The sequence below is a fragment of the Schistocerca cancellata genome, chromosome 4, assembly GCF_023864275.1.
Source record: "Schistocerca cancellata isolate TAMUIC-IGC-003103 chromosome 4, iqSchCanc2.1, whole genome shotgun sequence".
Classification (NCBI taxonomy): Eukaryota; Metazoa; Arthropoda; class Insecta; order Orthoptera; family Acrididae; genus Schistocerca; species Schistocerca cancellata.
This window is the reverse complement of record NC_064629.1, coordinates 131,175,479-131,194,992: the sequence shown is the minus strand read 5'-3', so window position 1 is coordinate 131,194,992 and position 19,514 is coordinate 131,175,479. Positions and strand designations below refer to the sequence as shown.

The 19,514-nt window shown below is 35.3% G+C and overlaps 1 protein-coding gene across 1 annotated transcript in view; it reads right to left on the bottom strand.

Moving 5' to 3' along the window:
* The window catches only part of LOC126183923 (dystrophin, isoforms A/C/F/G/H-like), a gene marked incomplete at its 5' end in the record, with an annotated part of 927,096 nt that overhangs the window by 750,066 nt on the left and 157,516 nt on the right, over positions 1 to 19,514 (bottom strand). Inside the window, 10 exons of the mRNA XM_049926269.1 lie at positions 7,419 to 7,551; positions 8,708 to 8,815; positions 9,233 to 9,409; positions 10,075 to 10,185; positions 11,177 to 11,333; positions 12,958 to 13,101; positions 14,815 to 14,991; positions 15,227 to 15,399; positions 15,485 to 15,631; positions 19,185 to 19,385. Coding sequence (XP_049782226.1) covers positions 7,419 to 7,551; positions 8,708 to 8,815; positions 9,233 to 9,409; positions 10,075 to 10,185; positions 11,177 to 11,333; positions 12,958 to 13,101; positions 14,815 to 14,991; positions 15,227 to 15,399; positions 15,485 to 15,631; positions 19,185 to 19,385 — 1,528 coding nt within the window. The remainder of the gene's footprint in view (positions 1 to 7,418; positions 7,552 to 8,707; positions 8,816 to 9,232; positions 9,410 to 10,074; positions 10,186 to 11,176; positions 11,334 to 12,957; positions 13,102 to 14,814; positions 14,992 to 15,226; positions 15,400 to 15,484; positions 15,632 to 19,184; positions 19,386 to 19,514) is intronic.

Here is a 19,514-nt window from a genome sequence, read left to right as displayed (position 1 = left end):
GCAGGGGATAAAAATCATTGAGAGAGACCAAGAGATGAATGCAGTAAGCAGATTCAGAAGGATGTAGGTTGTCATAGATGAAGAGGCTTGCACAGGACAGAGTACTGTGGAGAGGTACACCAAACCAGTCTTTGTATTGCAGACAATGACAAAAACAACATACTAGCAGAAAGATACATATGTTCAGTAAACCAGATAAAAATTAAGTAGCATCATAACTCAATGAGGAACTTGAAACTTTCAGCACTGGTCAGGAGCATGTAGAGGAATAATGGCTCAAGTTTAAAAGAATAATTGACCATGCACTGGGCAGATATTAACCTAATAGAACAGTATGTAATTGGAGGGTCCTCCATGTTATACATCTAAGGGAACAAAGACTACTGCATAATAGGTTAAATCAAAGCACAGGGCTATAGATAGAGAGATGCTGAATGAAACATGTTTGACTGTCAAGAGAGCAATACTTGAAGCCTTCAGTGACTACCAAAGCAGAATATTATCAAATGATCTTTCACAAAACCCAAAGAAGTTCTGGTCATTTGTAAAGACTGTTAGTGGCACCAAAGTTGGTGTCCAGCCCGTAGTGAATGAAACAGGAACTGAAACTGAGGGTAGCAAAGCAAAAGATGACATGCTTAACTCCATTTTCAAATGTTCCTTTACAAAGGAAAACCCAGGAGAATTTCCCTAATTTAATCCTCATACTACTGGAAAGAAGAGTGAAACAAGTTTTAGTATTAGTGGTATTGAGAAACAACTGATGTCATTAAAACTCCACAGCCTGATGGAATCCCTATCAAGTTCTACACTGAATTTGAGGCTGAGTTAGCCCCTCTTCCGACTATAATGTAGATCCCTCTGACAAAAAACCATGCACAGTTCTAGGCAAAAAGCACAGGTCACACTGGTCTACAAGAAGGATAGTAGGGGTGATCTACTTAACTACCATACAGTGTCCTTGACACCAGTTTGTTGTAGAACCTTAGAACATATTCTGAGCTCAAACATAGTGAAGTATCTCAAACAGAATGACCTCCTCCATGCCAACCAGCATGTACTACAAAAACATCGATCATGTGAAACTAAACTCGCACTTTTCCCACACAACGTACTGAAAGCTTTGGATCAAGGCAGGTGGGTAGATGCAGTATTTATTGATTTCTGAAAAACATTTGACTCAGTACCATATCTATGCTTATTCACATGGTGTATCAAGTGAAATTTGTGACTAGATTAAGGATTTTCTGGTAGGGAGGACACAGCTTGTTATCTTGGATGGTGAGTCATCATCAGATGTAGAAGTAACTTCGAGTGTGCCCCCAGGGAAATGTGTTGTGACCCTTGCTGTTCACATTTTAGATTAATGACCTTGCAGGCAATATTAATAGTAGCCTCAGACTTTTGCAGATGATGCAATTATCTATAATGAAGTACTGTCTGAAAGAAGCTGCATAAATATTCTGGCACATCTTGAAAAGATGTGCCGGATATGTGTTGTGGCCCTTGCTGTTCACGTTTTAGATTAATGACCTTGCAGGCAATATTAATAGTAGCCTCAGACTTTTGCAGATGATGCAGTTATCTATAATGGAGTACTGTCTGAAAGAAGCTGCATAAATATTTCGGCACATCTTGAAAAGATCTGAAAGTGGCACAAAGATTGGCAACTTGCTTTAAATGTTAAAAAATGTAAAATTGTGCAATTCAGAAAACATAAAAACATAGTATCCTATGACTATAATATCAATGAGTCCCTGCTGTAATTGGCCAACTCTTACAAATACCTGGGTGTAACACATTGTAGGGATATAAAATGTAATGACCACACTGGCTCAGTTGTGGATAAAGCAGGTGGAAGACTTCCGCTTACTAGTAGAAATGCAATCAGTCTACAAAGGAGATTGCTTACAAATCACTTGTGCGACCAGTTCTAGAATATTGCTCAAGTGTGTGAGACCCATACCAAATTGGGACTCACTGGGGATGTTGAATGTATACAGCAAAAGTCAGCACAAGTTTGTTTGATCCATGGGAGAGTGTCACAGAGATACTGAAGAAACCGAACTGGTGGACCCTTGAAGACAAATATAAACTATCCCGAGAAAGTCTACTAAAAAGTTTCAAGAACAGGCTTTAAATGATGAATCTGGGAATATGCTACAACCCCCTATGTATTGCTCACATAGGGATTGTCAGGATAAGATTAGAATAATTAAAGCACGCACAGAGGTATTGAAGCAATCATTCTTCCTGCACTCCATATAAGAATGGAATTGGAAGAAACCCTAGTAAATGGAATAATGGAACTTAACCTCTGTCATGCACTTCATGGTGGTTTGCAGCATATAGATGTAGATGTAGATGCAGACATTTCTAAAGTGTATTTACTGTAGAGCATGGTTTGTGATTTCAACTGCCCTTCAGTAGCAACATTCTGTTGTTATCATATACACACACTGTCCTTTTTCTTTGTTCTCTTTGATGTATTCAAAGCACAGGACTTGGGCAGCTGTTTAAAATCCCCTGTAGTTGTCCCTTACTATACCTTTTTTCCAACAATTTGTGATGCTTTCTGCAGCTGTGAACAGCAACTCACTACATGTCTCCAGTTATTTTACATATAAACTTATTATTTTATTGGAAAAGGGGAACCCAATGAGAATTTTCTACCCGGTTGACTGGTGAAAAAAATCGAGGCTTTTGACGAAGATTTCTTTAAAATATTTCACCATTGTTCTTCATAAGCCTTTTTCAATTTACAAAGAAAAAACATGGTCATTGACACTCCTCCCATGTCTGTGAGTCCTGTAGCAAGAGCTATGGGCCAAGTAATTGCAGGGAACGCTATTGAATTATGAATGATAAATTCCATAGTAAATGATGATGATTGTTATTATACACCAAACCTGACGAACAAAATCTTTGTGAACAGGTCCTTGGATTTTTCTCACCATTTCTCTAAATCTCTCTCTCTCTCTCTCTCTCTCTCTCTCTCTCTCTTTTTCTGCCCAGACGCATTTTTAGTATACACAGTCCAGATTTCTTCTTAAAGAACAGACATGAATGATGATGATGATTATGATGTTACAGAATATAACTTAGGAAGTACCTCTTGTACTTTGGTGTTCTTGGCTGATAAGAAGAGCCACTGATTTTGCTGATGCTCATCCAAATTGGAAATATATATCTTCAAATTTGGAGAAAAGAAATAGAAATAGGCAGCACTAGAAATGAAAAAACTGCAATCATCAACTCCAAGACATGGAAAATGAAGCTGTTATGAACAAGTGAAGATGGGAACATTATAACAGTGGGCAATGACAGTATCATTCCCATATTTGTCAGAAAAATTTCAATTTATTTCCACTGACACCTGGGTAAAAAGCTTCAAACCTAAACATTCAATAAGCTAGCAAATAATCACCAAATTTTTCAGCAAAAATCATGTTGCACCTTTGAACGAAACGGTGGAAACAACAGAGAAGTTTTGTACACAGACAAGATGTATAACAGCAGGCTTCAGCCTTGATTGTATAAATAACATTCACCTAACTGGGTGCCAGTATGAATCAACATATAACAAGTCACTGAATTACAATGGTGCAAAGACAGTTTTGGAGAAAAAACTCAATCTCTCCACCATTACCCACTCTCACACAGCACAACACAGTTTAACCACTTCAGGGAAACTGTTAGCCATTATATTTTTATGTATGCAAGAGACCACTAATAAATTTGTCCCTAGAGTTGTTGGTACTGTTAAGAAATTGGAAGAAGAAAATAAAACTGTTGTCGTTACTTGCTCCAAGTCGGGGAACTAACAAAAGAGCTATATGCCAAATTCTTGAAAATAATGATAGATTCCTTCTGTTGGTGAATTTTTGAAATGGAAAATCAGATTTGACTATGTATGATGCAACAGTCATCAATGAGGAAGGCAAAGTAATGTGTACTGTGGAGATCAATCCACCAAACTATACTCTTCTCATTTAACTTCATGGTGTCTATTTCTATCACCAAGTCCTAAATCTAATTAAAAGACTACAAAGTGCTCCTGAAGTACAACAACAACAGCAATAATTATTGTCATGAGAACTTGCAATTAAAATATATATTATCATGCAGCATCAATTCAGTGCTTCAGTTTTCGCTTCAATGTTTCAGTGTGCTTGGTATGCATTACTACTAACAACGAAATTATCTTCATTTGAAAACTTGAAGTATACTTTCCAATGAAACATATTTCAAAAAATGTTCTTGCTCACAAAGTGCCTTTGTAAAGTGTGCAGGTGTGAACAATTTTTGTTTTAAATGTTTCTCTGATAATTATCACCTTAAAAAAAGGTAATGTATCTTTTAATAATAGATAAATAAAGTTTCAGAACTTTGCCAAATCATTTAAATTAACTGTTTAAATATATTAATTAATGAAATTAATCCTAAGTAAATTGAATATATTAATTTTATGTATATAAATTTGACTGGCTGCATATATTTAAATTTTATAATTAACAGTTTAACACTGCAAGGAGTAAAATAAAATTGGGGGAATAAAATAGTAGCAGCAAGAACCAAATCTGAGCCAGTGGGTTGTCAGACAGTGCACTTGATCAATGGCGCAACATGACCCACGACTGACTTACTTTGAGGGACAGGGGGAGAGAATCCATCATATTCTGCTCAAAAATCTTCACAGAGCATTTTGTCTTTAACAATGACCCAATCAGGTGGTATATACTAGGAACTTGGAAAGGGCATCTACCTGCTTCTACTCATACAGATTGAGCCAAAATATAGAGTCCCATCCCACAACCTCCCCTTGTTAGCCTGACGTATGCTGTTGCTAAAACTCGTTGTATGAGGTGCCTACACTTTATGTTGCTCTTGACAGTCACTCTTAGATATTTTGCTACTGTTACTATTTACAGTATCATCATAACCATCATCATCATCATCATCATCATCATCCATAAATATCTTCAAAGACCTTCCAGAATATGGGGTAATTCAGTAATAGTTTGAAGTAAGAAAAAAATATGTAATGGGTATTGAACAGTAGCACATTTACTGTGAAATCTCCAAAGTGTTTTGACATTCACTGGAAAACTAACACAAGTTGTGGACATTTTTGGGTAAGTTGTGGACATTTTTGGGCAACAGTTGTATCACATAGTGCATATAGTTCACAATAAGCCATCTTCCAAGATAGTAAAGTCAGAGTCAGCTGTTAGGACAATTTATCACAGTCTGATAAATTTGTGGATGAGGTTCAACACTTCTGCTGGCCTGCTTAATTGCTTGCCGCTTCCCTAGTCAAACATTTACATTACATCTGAAAGAATGTATGATAATGACCAAATATAGCTGCTGAAATGATGTGCACATATTGGACAATGTCTAATACTGACATGTAAGAATAATTAATTTTTTCTTTAGTTTTCAAAATCAGTTGAGGCAAATGATGAGATGGTTCCTTTGAAATGGTACAGCCAATTTCCTTCCCCATCTACCATTAGACTGAATCTGTGCTCCATCCGTCATGACCTCTGTGGGACATCAAACCCTAATCTTTCTTGTATGCCATTATCTTAACATTAAATATCATCAGCCCCCACTAGTGTGCTCTCAAAAAGCCACAAAAAACTTATCATTTAAATGATTAAAAATGAGTGACAGTATATCATAACAATATGGATGATAATGAGAAGTGGAAGGGTAAGAAGTCACTTGGGAGTAACACAAAGAGAAGGATTTGAAAACAAAATAAATCTTATCCCCATTTTCACCAGGGAAAAGAAAAATCTGAGAAAGATTTCCCTCTATGACACATGATATATTAAGAAAATCTCTGCCAATATTTTAGTGTACATCATGGATCACATGCAAGCACTGTACTGTATAGACACTGTACTGCATTCCTGTGTGAAATGTATTACACCCTTACTCTCCAGAGAAGGTGTGAATTTTTCACTGGTTAGTAAATCTGTGTCTTTCACATAACTTCTACTCACGTGTTCAATCATATAATTATGAATTAATGTAACATACTTTTTCCTAGCACCTATCCCATCATACAGGGTCTGCATTTTTTAAGATTTAGCAAATGATTGTATTTTAAGTTTGTGTCTGGATGCCTTTTTTGTTGCTACCTTCACAATGGTAACTGACGTGCATAAAATATAATCAAATTTTAATGACCAAAGGTATTGGTGGCAATATTTAACTGGGTAAAGGAATATATTTTGAACTTATTAAGGAGGAAGGCAGAACACTAAGCCAAGATATGCATCACCCTCTAGATATGCGCTACCTTTTCCACATTAACATCATTACCCACTAAACACACATGGATCCACAAATTGTCAAGTGTTCATACGGGCAATTGTACTCTTCCTGTAAAGTTCAGTGTACCATTCAACATTGTGTGCTGAGATGTGTAGATGAATAGATTCATCAATTTAGAGCTATAGGACATATTGTAGGAATAGTGTAAGGTGCTTTCAACAGTTACTAAATTCATGGAGTAATCTAAAATAACAGGGCAAAATCATCAAGGAACCATCCAGAGAGAATGAAAGAGCAGAATAAAAGTTCTCATTTTCACTGAGGGAGTCTTTAGATAGTAAAAAAAAAAAAACTTCACCAGAACAGGCCACAAAGGCCCAACATTATCAACCAGCCGCCATATCATCCGCAGCCCACAGGAGTCACTGGATGTGGATATGGAGGGCCATGTGGTCAGCACACCACTCTCCCAGCTGTATGTCAGTTTACAAGACCTATCCAAGTGCTAGCCCAGCCCGAGAGAGCTTAACTCTGATTATCTGACAGGAACCGGTATTAACACTGTGGCAAGGCTGTTGGCCCTTTAGTTAGTAATATTATAATGAAATTGGCTCACAGATATAAAAGAAACTGTGCAGGAACACATTATGACAGGTAGTCAAATTATTTATGAAGACAGTAAAGAGAACATAAAAATCGTAATGTTACTGCCCAGAAAGAGATTTTTCACACAAACATGAGACTGCTAACAATGTTTTATGTTCAGCAGAGAAATGTGAGAAGTTTGTGGCAAATATGTCTGCAAAAACAATATCTTTATAGAAACAAAAATGAGTGTATCAGTTTCTTTAGAAGTATTTGAACTATTGTGGCCACTATGTTAATTAAAGATGGACTACTAGTTTTGCTGGATAAGGCTGGCAGAAGGAAACAGGCATTTTTCTGTAAAAACAGTCTCTCACAGTATTCGCCTTGGTGCCAGTAAACCAACAACTTACTACAAATATAAATTACTTTGACATCTCTCTCTCTCTCTCTCTCTCTCTCTCTCTCACACACACACACACACACACACACACATACACACACACACACCGGCTATCAGTAGAATGGTACAGTTTTTCACCTACCTGTTGTTCGAATCCTGGGAACCTGACTCAGTGTACTGGCTACTGAAGCAGCATTTTCTACACCATCAACTACAGCAACTTCACCTCGGCACTTTACATACTGCCAATCTTCAATCAACTTCTTAATTTTCTCCTGTTAACAAAAATAATAATAAATAAAAAATATTAATTTGTGTTTACTTTCATACGTAAATTATCAATGTGTTTCTTATGTCAATAACATACTCAATTTTCCTTTCAAAGAAAATACTACAGACTATATCGTCTAAATGCATAGTTGCACTGTGACAGTAACATTTACCTGCAAGTATGTAAAACATATCAGTCTGTTGTCACCAATTTCTACTTTATGTTAGAAAGGAGGAGACGTGTTTGTATTCATTTTATTCAAATAATTACTCCCTGGTTCTTTGTAAATGACAATAAATATCAGAAGGATGGAAAATTATCTCATGTTAACATGAATATAGGATAAGGAGATTGTGAATGGTACATATGATTACAAACATACTGCAAAGGAAAGACCTTATTTTTAGTTGTGTGTAATTTCTCACATGCCTTGCATGTAGATGTGAATGTTATTAGTAAGAGTTGTCTCATTCTTAACTATAAATTTATTACCAAGAACAACAATACTTTTATAATTCGAGACATTTTGCTATAACAGCAGAATGTGCTCCTTGCATTAGTGTTCACTGTCTTCTTGACATCATAGTTAGATGTAGAGCATAGAGAGCATGCTTAATACAAGGAAAGTATGGTTTGTCAATCATTCCAGATTTTTTTTTTAACTGGTGGAAGAACATTTTCTGGTGCAATATGATAACACTAAAAAAGAAAGATCAGAGTTTAAGTTCTCTTTGACTGCAAAACCGTAAAAGACAGAGCAATAACTCAATTGCTGAAGAGCAAGACAGCAAATCAATGACCCTTCTTAAGCAACAATGCTGGCTTTCATCCTAAAGTTAAAGAAAAAAAGTGATGTTCTTTTTAGAGAAAGTGAATCAAAATATGCAATCAACACCGGCTCTAACATTAAAAAATAAATGACTCATTGGATTTTTACTTATTGTTCACCAAAAGGAAAGTAAAATGTAAGGTCAACAATATCCAAAATAAGGGAAATAAATAGGGAAATATCAACTGCAAAGAAAAAAATGACAACAATCTCTAAAAATACCACTAAGTATGAATTATCAAGTTTCAGCCTATAGGAATGATGTATGTCATCATAAAATCAAGTAATTAGTTCACTAGTAAATAGATAATTTCCTCGTGAAAACAAATACCTGAAGTTCTACAGACACTGGTTGTTTAGCTGTCTCACACTCCTCCTCCAAATTTGAGAAATTGTCAAGGACTTCAGTTACCTCTCCTTCACGACTAAGAACAGATGCCTGTAAAAGAAAAGTTAATGCATTTATGATTCAGTTACAGTTTCTAGTTACTACTACTACAACTACTATTGTTGCTATTACTATTACCACTACTACGACTATTACTACCACCTCCACCATAACCAAAACAAACAAACACACACACACACACACACACACACAGAGTAAAATCTTTATTTATGAGCTTTTGACTGCTGTTCCCCTGCCTTCCTGCCCAACTATACATATAAATTGTGATTTTTTGTGTGTGTGTGTGTGTGTGTGTGTGTGTGTGTGTGTGCGTGTGTGCGTGAGAGAGAGAGAGAGAGAGAGAGAGAGAGAGAGAGAGAGAGAGAGAGAGCACGATGGCGTGCACGCACATCTGCCTGTACATGTGCACACAACACCTACTTCTAATATTATGGAGTATGAACTAACCAAGATGTTGTCAATCACTCTTCTCTTTTCTTTTTCAGGAAGTTCTTTGCTAATATTTATTCTCGTTTTCGTTTCCATTATCCAAGCAAGTACAGAGTCCACATTTGATGTATACTTCTTCAATGTCACTAATTTGCAGTCTACATATTCTCGATGAGCTGCCATATCATATGATGCCTGCAAAATACACAAACGCAGTCAAAGACAGTATGAATTGAACAATGTTATAGAAATGGTATCTTGATTTGAAATTTACATCATTCAAAACATTATACTTGTTTCACAAAGCAATATTACACTGTTTTATGTTATACATGAGAATTTTAGTACACGGACTAAAATGCTCCAAATGAAATTTCAAAAACAAAAATGGAGTCTATGATGTATGTGCATCATTTAAAAGTGTGTTGGAGTTTATTACAAACATTCATTCTACTTGAACATAAATGTTCATGCATTAATGATGTCAAATACTACTCTTGTAGATTCAAAACTAAGTACTTTGTTTTATGTCTAGAGTTCCTTTCTTGACACTCCTTCATGCATTTACTATATTCAATTTTAAACTTTCAGTAATGATATTGTCAGTGAAACAACAAAACTCTTATTATATTATGTAAATGTGTTAGATTCAACAGATAGTTTAAATTTAGCCACTTTTCTGCCTATTAATACACACTCTGTTTACTAAATCCAAAACTACAAAAATTCTATACGTAACTCCTACAATTTACCTTCAGCAATTCTGTCTGCAACAATATGGATACATTTTGAATAAATATGAACTGACATTGATTATATAAAATGAACTCATTTAAATCAAAATACACAAGCACACTCACCTTTTCCAAAGCTGCACTCAAACTTTTGACTTGGTCTGTGGCAGGTAACTGTTTTGATTTATTTAAAGCCTCCATTTCTTGTTTCCTACCCAATAGTTCTTCCTCTCTAGCCTAATGATCAAATACAAGCATTAGAGGTTTTATTACTCTTCATGGGGTTGCTGCATACAATGTGTCTATAGTGTCAAACAAAATACTAAAATATCTTGTTCAAACAGTTTGTTCCATGCTTAGTTAACAGAACTACATTCTCAGCATTTCAGTTGCGTGTGTCACAAAGCAAAAAAAAAAAAAAAAAAATTTTTAATCCTGAAATAATCCAGTGAGTTATACTTCACACCAAGCCACAATCTGGTTGTGATTCAAAACAAAACAATCAAAAAACCTAGCTAGCCCATTCAGCTCATCGTTCTATTTATAAAACTTGGCTCAGGCTTCTGTCTCACTGCTAAGTGTCTCATGCTGGTAAAACTTTAACATTTTCGTTAGTTTGAGTGTGGTTACTGTTTGGGTTGGAAGCTCTCTAGCACTTGAGGTAGGCCACATTGTGTCAGTGATAGTGTAAGCTAAGAGAGAAAAACACTCACTCACTCACTCACTCTCTCTCTCTCTCTCTCTCTCTCTCTCTCTCTCTCTCCTCTCTCCAAACTTTCGTATGTTTTCATGTTTTATAGCATTGCTTATGTGATAATTTTTTTATAAATACAAATATGGAAGGAATTTAGTTTTCACTATAGTAACACACACTCAGTTGTTACTACATTAAGCAGCAGGATCAAACATGCAATTGCTCCTTTATGAAACACGGAATATTGCCTACAAGTGTTATTTTCCATCTCACACACACTAACTTAAACAATATAATAAAATGTATTTTCTTAAATCAGCCACCATTTTTAACACTCCAAAATAATAAGAATCATTTACAACACAGTTTAATACTTTCTTCTTTATCATTATAATTTATCCAGAATTGCCATGTTGCCACATGCAAGAATGGGACTTTATAAATGTTATTAAATAATAATTTACTATGTTCACATTACTAGTTTCAACAACAGATTGCCATAACAGATGTGATTATTCCACTAATTGCCCTTACCTTAACCATGCTAAGCCTAACAGCCAGTGAAGTGTCATCTGATGGGTTTGCACTTGAAGCAAGGAGAATTCTTACTTGATCCAAAGTAGCTGATGCAGCAGTTATAAAGGATGATGGATCACTCTTCGGTAAATTACTCACTTCCATTGCAGCAATTCTTTAAAAAAAAATCACATAGAGGACTTCGTTGGATCATTTTCCTTTCGTCTGGATGCCGTTGAACACATTGAATAAAGCAATAAAATTAAATTGAAATTTCTTATCTGAGTGTTTAGCTGTGTATTACAGATAGAGATCTGAAGTACTGAGAAGCACACACAGCTTGTAGTAATAGTATTTATGTTACAGAGCAAAGTATGTAGTATGTTGTAAATACATTACATATGTTAAAGTATGATTTAATAGCCCTGTGAACACTGGAAGTACGAAAGTGCTGTAATAGGTTATTATGGTTGTTGATATACAAACCTATTTATTTAGTGGAATGGAAGGCAAAAGACAGTTCTACACTTTTGAATGTTGTTTGCTTTGGTGCACTGAGAAATGGTGGTGAATACAACTATGACACTTACAAGCTGAAGCATAGCTTCTGCTGCTGCCACAGGTACAACTATGGTATGTAGCAGAAAGGAAACAAAAGAAAAAATGCAAACACAGTAGAGATAATCACTACAGAAGAGATTCAGATACCAGTATGACATTTGTAAATCCATAACATGGAACCACTCATGTAAGTAAAGGTTATTTCATAACTCAAGTCACAGAGTACAGTGCATTTGTTCGGCTGGATGCAGCTTATTACCAATTGTCTTGCGATGTCAGGAAAACTGTCAACTCAAATATCACGCATGAAGTAACACTCCGTATCTTTCCACATCAACAGTTTTCATGTTGTTATATTAACAAGATCAAACAGGAACTAAATTTTCTGGTAATGAATTATATTCTATTTATATACATTAGTTTTCCAACTAGATCACTAGATAAAAGCTGTACATTGAATACAAGTAAATGGACAATTTCAAACTGCCTCTCAGTAATTTTATTACAGTTCTAAAGCCACTACTGGTACTGATTTCTTATTCTGGAATATTTTCTAGAAATTATCCTGAAAATGTGAAATGGCCGTATTTGGTTACACAACTTTACCAGAGTGTAAACTGTCCCAGAACAAGGTGTTCATTGTATACAGAGTGGTCAGAGACTCTCTGAAAAGCCTGTAAGGGTGTTGTAGATAATGGTGAGCTGAGAAATAGCTGTTAAGACAAAAATTCGATATGTGGTACCATTTCTGAGTTATTTAACATCGAAGTCAGCTAGTCAGGCTATTGTGCATGCACATCCGTGCAGCCCAAGAGAGTGAGTGTCACCAAATGCAAACTGAACAAACATGTTGCTCACCTAACTTAAATTCATCAATTCATAAAAAGGTACATTTTAACTGGTAATGAGCATCTGAATAAGTAGTAACTCACAGATCCACAGATATCAGTGCATTACTGCATTTTAGCGAGTGCATTTGCTTGAATTTGCACACACAATGAGCTGGTTGACTAACTTCAAAGCTAAGTAACACACAAACAGTACAATTATTTCCCAGCACAACTTTCTCTGCAACACCCTTACAAGATTCTCAGACTGTTTCTGACCACCCTGTATATCCATAGTTGAATGATATCACATAAGTTGAATGATACCACAAAAGTTTTGCACATATCACAATACAAAAAGTGAGTCCACCATAAGTGAATAAATAAATAGGCACGACATATGTGGCTTACTTGTCTCTCCGTGCTGTAAGTTCAGAAAGCACAAACTGCCACCGTTTCCGAAGCCTTTCAACCTTCTCCTGTATTATAGTGCTCTCCGGTGGCTGGGACTGGCTCAGTATGATACGGCACGATGAGCTAATATTATTCATCATCCTGAAAACAAAACAACTGGTATATTTCAGATGATAAAAATAGGTACAACTTAATCATCTGCAACAGAAGTAACATTCTACATGACAGGAGCAACTATGCTAATAGCTCACAATAGGGAGGCAGTTTATCACTGACATGCATTACACACTGAATATCTAGCTCTAAATGTTACAGCCTTCAGCTGCTGATTTAAACATTAAATTATGAAATATATATTGCAAGAGGCACAAAAATACCATTTCATTCACAAATGTATCTAATTTAAATTTTGCACAACGATAATCTTAATTTTTAACTTTATCTTAAGGTGATGGATTGTCTGAAAGGCTAATAAATGTGTACACATCATTATGCATGCCGACAGAAGTTTCTGTGATATTGCAACACCTGAGGATGGATTCAGCTAATTTGAAATGATATGAAACAAAGATATTTTTGCAGTCTTCGGATTTACTGCAGTCTTGATTATTCACAAAATGACATATGTGGGGAGTTTGAAAAGCAAATTATGCATTATTTAGCAGGCAGAATAACTTCTACTCAGTGCTGCACTATACTTCGTAGTGACACAGATACATGAAACTATTTTCCAACATAGCCACTAAGTCTCCGCAAACAAATTCAAGAACTGCTGTATGAATGTCCTAATTATTGGAACATTTCTTTCCCCTATATGTCTTTTCTCCATTGCCTAGACATTGCCCTCTGTGGTGGCCTTCCTTCCAGATCAACATCACCAATGCCTGTGCAGCTTTTCTCAAACTGTTGTCACCATTTCACTATGGCTTGATGCAAAATTGCAGCCTGTTCATATTCTGCCAGAATTTCATTGTGAATCTGTGTCAGTTTAGAGATTTTGCCCACATAAATCATGTTGTCCCATATACTTCAACTTTTGAGTACATTTGCAGTTGCCTTGCAATTTCACTCACAACTTACATTGCGCCTGTTATCCCTGCCACAGCAGAAATGTCTGTGTGAAATCCTGAACATGTACTGTAATCTGAAAATGTGCCACTATTGCTGTGTAATGGTCTTAGCATGGGACAATATGTGTATCTTACTTTCTGAAGTCCCTATGGATATAAATTCATGATCAGTTCCAGAAGATCACCCTTTTCCTACCAGCTACTGGACCATTAATTGTCAATGGCATAATTTAATGCCAACCCAGAGGGGCACATTTTAGCATATCTATCTCATGACAGTTAGAGCCAACTTTCAATTAAAAGCTGATGGTTCTTCTTAGAATAGCTACTCAGTTTTCCTTGCAAGGCCAAGTGCACCCCCACCCCATTCAAGTCTTTAAACCAAAGAAAACAAATTAGTGGCAGAACCAGAGCAGAATTCCTGCTGCATGGTAGTCAGCATCAGTATCACTTTGGTATAGAGGGGGTCTAATTAAAAATGACAGTCCATAAAATTAAACTATTTAACACTTTATTAATATGAAATGGGAAGAACTTCTTAATATTCTGCAAAATTATATTTATTTGGTCACAACACACCTTTCAACTTCTTAGGTCATCATCAGGAGACAAGTTATCATCTGACAGTGCCCTAAGTAGCTGACCACTGGTTCATGATCAAATAATTATAATTTTGCAGAACATTAGGAAGTGTTTTCTATTTAATACTGGTATCATATTCTGCTAAGCACCGATGGAAAATTCAGTTATTGTTAAACACTTTATTTAATAATGGAATTTGTACCTGTGCTTCATAGTGATTTGTTTTTCTAGTTCTTTTAACTTTGACTTTGCCTCTTGCAGAGTTAAAGTTTTGGTATTCCACTCACTAATCATTGCCTCTGCAGAGCAAAGCCATTCTGAGAATGTGTCACAATTATTATGCATTCCTCTCCAAATTTCTGTACATTTCAACCAACGACTGGAAAAAAGGAAACATAGGACTGATAAAAAATGTTCTTATGCATGTTCACACATTTACTTATAGTATAAAAGGCTTATAACTAGAGTTCTACTGTTATGCAAGTTTCATAAAAAGAAGTTTACACAAAAAGATTCTGCATAGCTATGCATCATATTATGTATTAAAAATAATTGTTCAAACTAATATAAAAGGCAGAGAAAGAAAATACAGTGCAAAAATATTTTCCTCTTACCTATGTCTTTCTGTATAGCCACGATTGACAAGTGACCATTCTTCTCTGAGTTTATCGACAACCCGTCTCACTTGCTCAGAATGGTCTCGCCTAATGTGTCTCATCACAGCATCTCTCTGCTGTTCAATTTCATCAATCCTAGGCTTTAATGAAAGCAGCCCTTCTTTGACTATCTGCAAGAGTGAATTATAAATTAATCACACAATTCAAGGGAAAATGATTACTGTGTTTACACCATCATTACAGCAATTCACGAACCTTTAAAGTTTCTTCTTGTGCTGGGAATGTATCATAATCTTTACCATTGAGAGGATATGAATTGAGTTGTCTGGATACAGAAGAGACAACTTCCCTTACTTTGTTTACATGAGTAACAAAATCTGCAGCCTGAACTGCTGCACTGCTCTGAAAAAATTGAAGAAGAGTTTTTTTTCAACATTCTTGAATCATGTAAAAATTCAATTATTTGGAACTATACTCATAAGTGTAGCCACATGGCCCTATTTCTTTAGGACATATGTGCAGCTGTTTTCTTTTTCTTTCTGTTTTATTTTTCTGTTTCTTTTTGCAATTAACACCATAAATTATGAGACTGATATAAGCAGCATGAAACTGATTTAATTATATATCTATGATATCTATGGAACTAGCAGTCATGACAAAAAAAGGAATGATGATTAAACTTTGTTGCAAAGAAGGAACTTCTATGAAACACGTTCTGGGTCAGTCCTTGAAAATGAATTAATTTACCAGTTTTCTTCCTTGTGAGCCACTGTTTCATTGTCAGCAACTAACACAGGTGGTATGTGGTGTAGATGGAGGACAAGGATTTTCTATGTATTTTTAATTTGAGGTTACAGAAAAATATATCAATGAAAGTAGGAATGAAATGTATGCCTTGCCAAAGACTTCTTGCAAACATATATAACTGAATAAATTTCTTTTATTTCTGTCAATGATCACAAAATCTTTTGGTCATTAAGACTACCAGTTTCAGTCAGTGCTGAACATCTACAGATCTGTTTTACAACACATCCTAATATAATGAAGCTGTAGTGGCACCATCAAGAAATAAACACAAAATCAGCTCAGCTTCGTCTTACATACTTACAGTATGGTGTAAACTAGGCCACAGTGCCAGCAGAGTCATCCTGTTAACAGCACTGCTCATCTAAATAAACTTTATTTTGAAAATATGGTGTAAAATAAGCTTTATTTTGAACAGTAGTACTGTTAACAGGATGACTCTGCTGCCACTGTGGCCTAGTGTACACCATATTTTAATTATGTGTGATGAAGTTAAGCTGATTTTGTGTGGATTTCTTGATGATGCCACTGTGGCTTAATTATAATAAGACATGTTGTAAAACAGATTGTAAGATGGTCAGTGTTGACTAAAACCGGTAACCTAATGATCAAAATGTTTTGTGCTTATTGACAGGAAATAAATTTGTTCTACATTTCCTGGATCACTGTTTTAATCTATGAGCATGTTATAGCTTGTGAATATATGACTGATGTGGAACATTGCAAGAACAGAGGAAGAAACCAATGTTCTTCTTTATGGTCAGAAATCTTTTTCTTATGTATCCATCATGGAGTTCACAGAAGTCATGTATAAAATTGTGGTTGCGAAATATGACAGAACTGTGTGCTGAGTCACACTGACACCAGAAGAGAAATTATAACATATTTTCATTAAGATCTAGTTTGACTATTTCTCCACAACTTCAAAAATCATACTTGTAGCCTTTACCCATTTGTCAAATGCAGTTTCAAATGAATTCATTAGTAATATTAACAACCTGTACTATACTCCATAAACTGTACACTATTTACCTATCTCAAATCTTAGCTGTGTTATGCAAGGACTTCCCAACACATCAACACACCACATTTCCTTCTGAAAATCATTTGATGATGATCCATGAAAAAACAATCAGGTCTTTACTTTCTTAGTTTGTTATGCCAGGTACTAGGCTGGTATACAAATGGTTGAACACACGCAATGGTGCAACAGAATAATATGAAATAATATTTCTATAGGAATAAGCTTGTTCCCAATCTGAGTATTAATATGCCTGTGGAGAGCTTCTAATAGAGGACAGGGACATCAAAAATAATTGGAGCAATAACAGAAGAACATTACTAACACTTGTTGTGAATATTCTCTGTAGCAGTACTCAAATTATGTGACTGTCTTGATGGGGTTTACGTGACAAAAGTAGAGATTGTCGCCATGTTGCAAAAGTGTTCATCCTGCAAGAGTTATGCAAATTTTGAGGATCTGCCACATGCTCATGAACCACTAGCAACACAAACACATTGCTGTGTGGTGCTGTGTGGTGAGTTAATCATACACACATAGCAAGCTGGAGGTAATATAATCCATCTGTTCAAATCTGAAAAAATATGCTAAATAGTATACAAATTTTTCATCATGAGTTCAACATTGACAACTGAATGTGTTTTCCACATGAAATACCAATTGAAAAACATAAAAAAATTTTCACTCACAAGCAGAGTGTGCACTGATATGAAACATCATTAAAACTGTGTGCCAGACAGAGATTTTGAACTCGGGACCTTTGCCTTTCATGGGCAAAGGTCCCAAGTTTGAGTCTCGGTCCAGCACACAGTTTTAATCTGACAGGAAGTTTCTTACAGCCCACGTTACACCATTCCTTTTGCTTCAATATGGACATTTTGAGCTAAACTACATCAGAACCAATCATGCACTGATGATCTCAAACTCACAACTCCAATCTTTCTTCAATATTGCAATTACAAATTTAGAGGAATAATCATAAGAACTGAAAAACAATATCATGTTTCAGGAACAAAATATTTTGTTTCTGAGAATGAAGAGAAAAAGGAAAGAAAAAGAAAATACAAATGAGTGAATTGATGCAAAAGTGAAGGTCCATTTACACTGAATGTCATACGCAGAATGAGACAATGCAAATAAATAAATAACATTAAAGAGAAAGTAAATGAACACAGAAATAAAGTTAAAATTACAGATTTGTTAAGTAAAAAGAAAGCTTGGACTAAAAAATATATGTAAATTTAAAATAACTGTTGGAATATCAAGAGAAGGCTAAAAATATGTCAAGGGAAAGAAATAAAATTAAGTGATCAAAGTACAAAATTGATAAATAATATGTATTGTGGTGCAATACACAATTAAAGCCCAAAAGTCTTTTTTCAGATAGACTCAATTGAGGGAATGAGAGAAGAGATGGGAAACAAGAGAAATATGGGCTGGTATGCAAAGGAAAGAAGAATGTTAACAAGAGATATCTAAAGAAGCAAGGCATGGAAATAACCAACCATGTCCATGCAACTGCATCATGGAGCACATTTTCTAATAATACTTTGTTCTTTGGTAGCACAGAGCCCTAATTCATGAGCATTTATTTGTATCAGAAGCTTTACAATGATCAGGCCAGTTTAGAATATGCAGAGTGCTGGTATTTAAGTAAAATGTAGTGGTATAAAATATTTCTATCTCGATGAAACACATCTTGCCACTTTTAGGTAGGTTGTGGTAAGTGTTTATACTGATTTTTTTTTAGATGGGATAGTCAGACAGGTGAACAATGCAGTAGGAAAATGGTTCAAGAGCCTTATTTAACACACAATCTGTATCATCAGGCAATTTTGATCAATGTAAAGGCAATATTAGTTCAGAACTGCAAACCAATGTTTTTTGTTTTGTTTTTGTTGGTGAATTCATACAAAGCACTCTGAAATTTTTTTCATTTTTTAAGCATCATTTTCCAAATTATGTCTGAAATTACAAGCTTAAATAGCAGACGATTTGTGCACAAAACACCAGTTGGCTTGGTGACATTTGTAAACCCTTACATTCCATGCTGTACAAAAAACTAATTAATTTAACTATGAAAATTTTGCAACTTATACATTTAATACATTAACTAATTACAAATACTACCTTGCTCTCTGGAAGCACTTTTTCCTTCTCTTTGGATCCCTTATGTAGCTGACAGAATTTTTCCTGTATGTCAGTCCATGTATCATTTATCTTTGCCACTGTACCTTCACCATGACCAACATTTAATTTAGTTAATTCATTGGACATGTCATTCAGTCTTGAGAACTCCAGATGCTTCTTATCAAATGCAGCTTTTACACCCTAGAAACACACTTTTGAGTCACAAACCTCTACAGTTATATGAGTCACAAACCTCTACAGTTATATCAAAAGAATGTTGAGGATATAGCTAAAACAAATATTTTTAACATTACCTATTGTTCCATTATT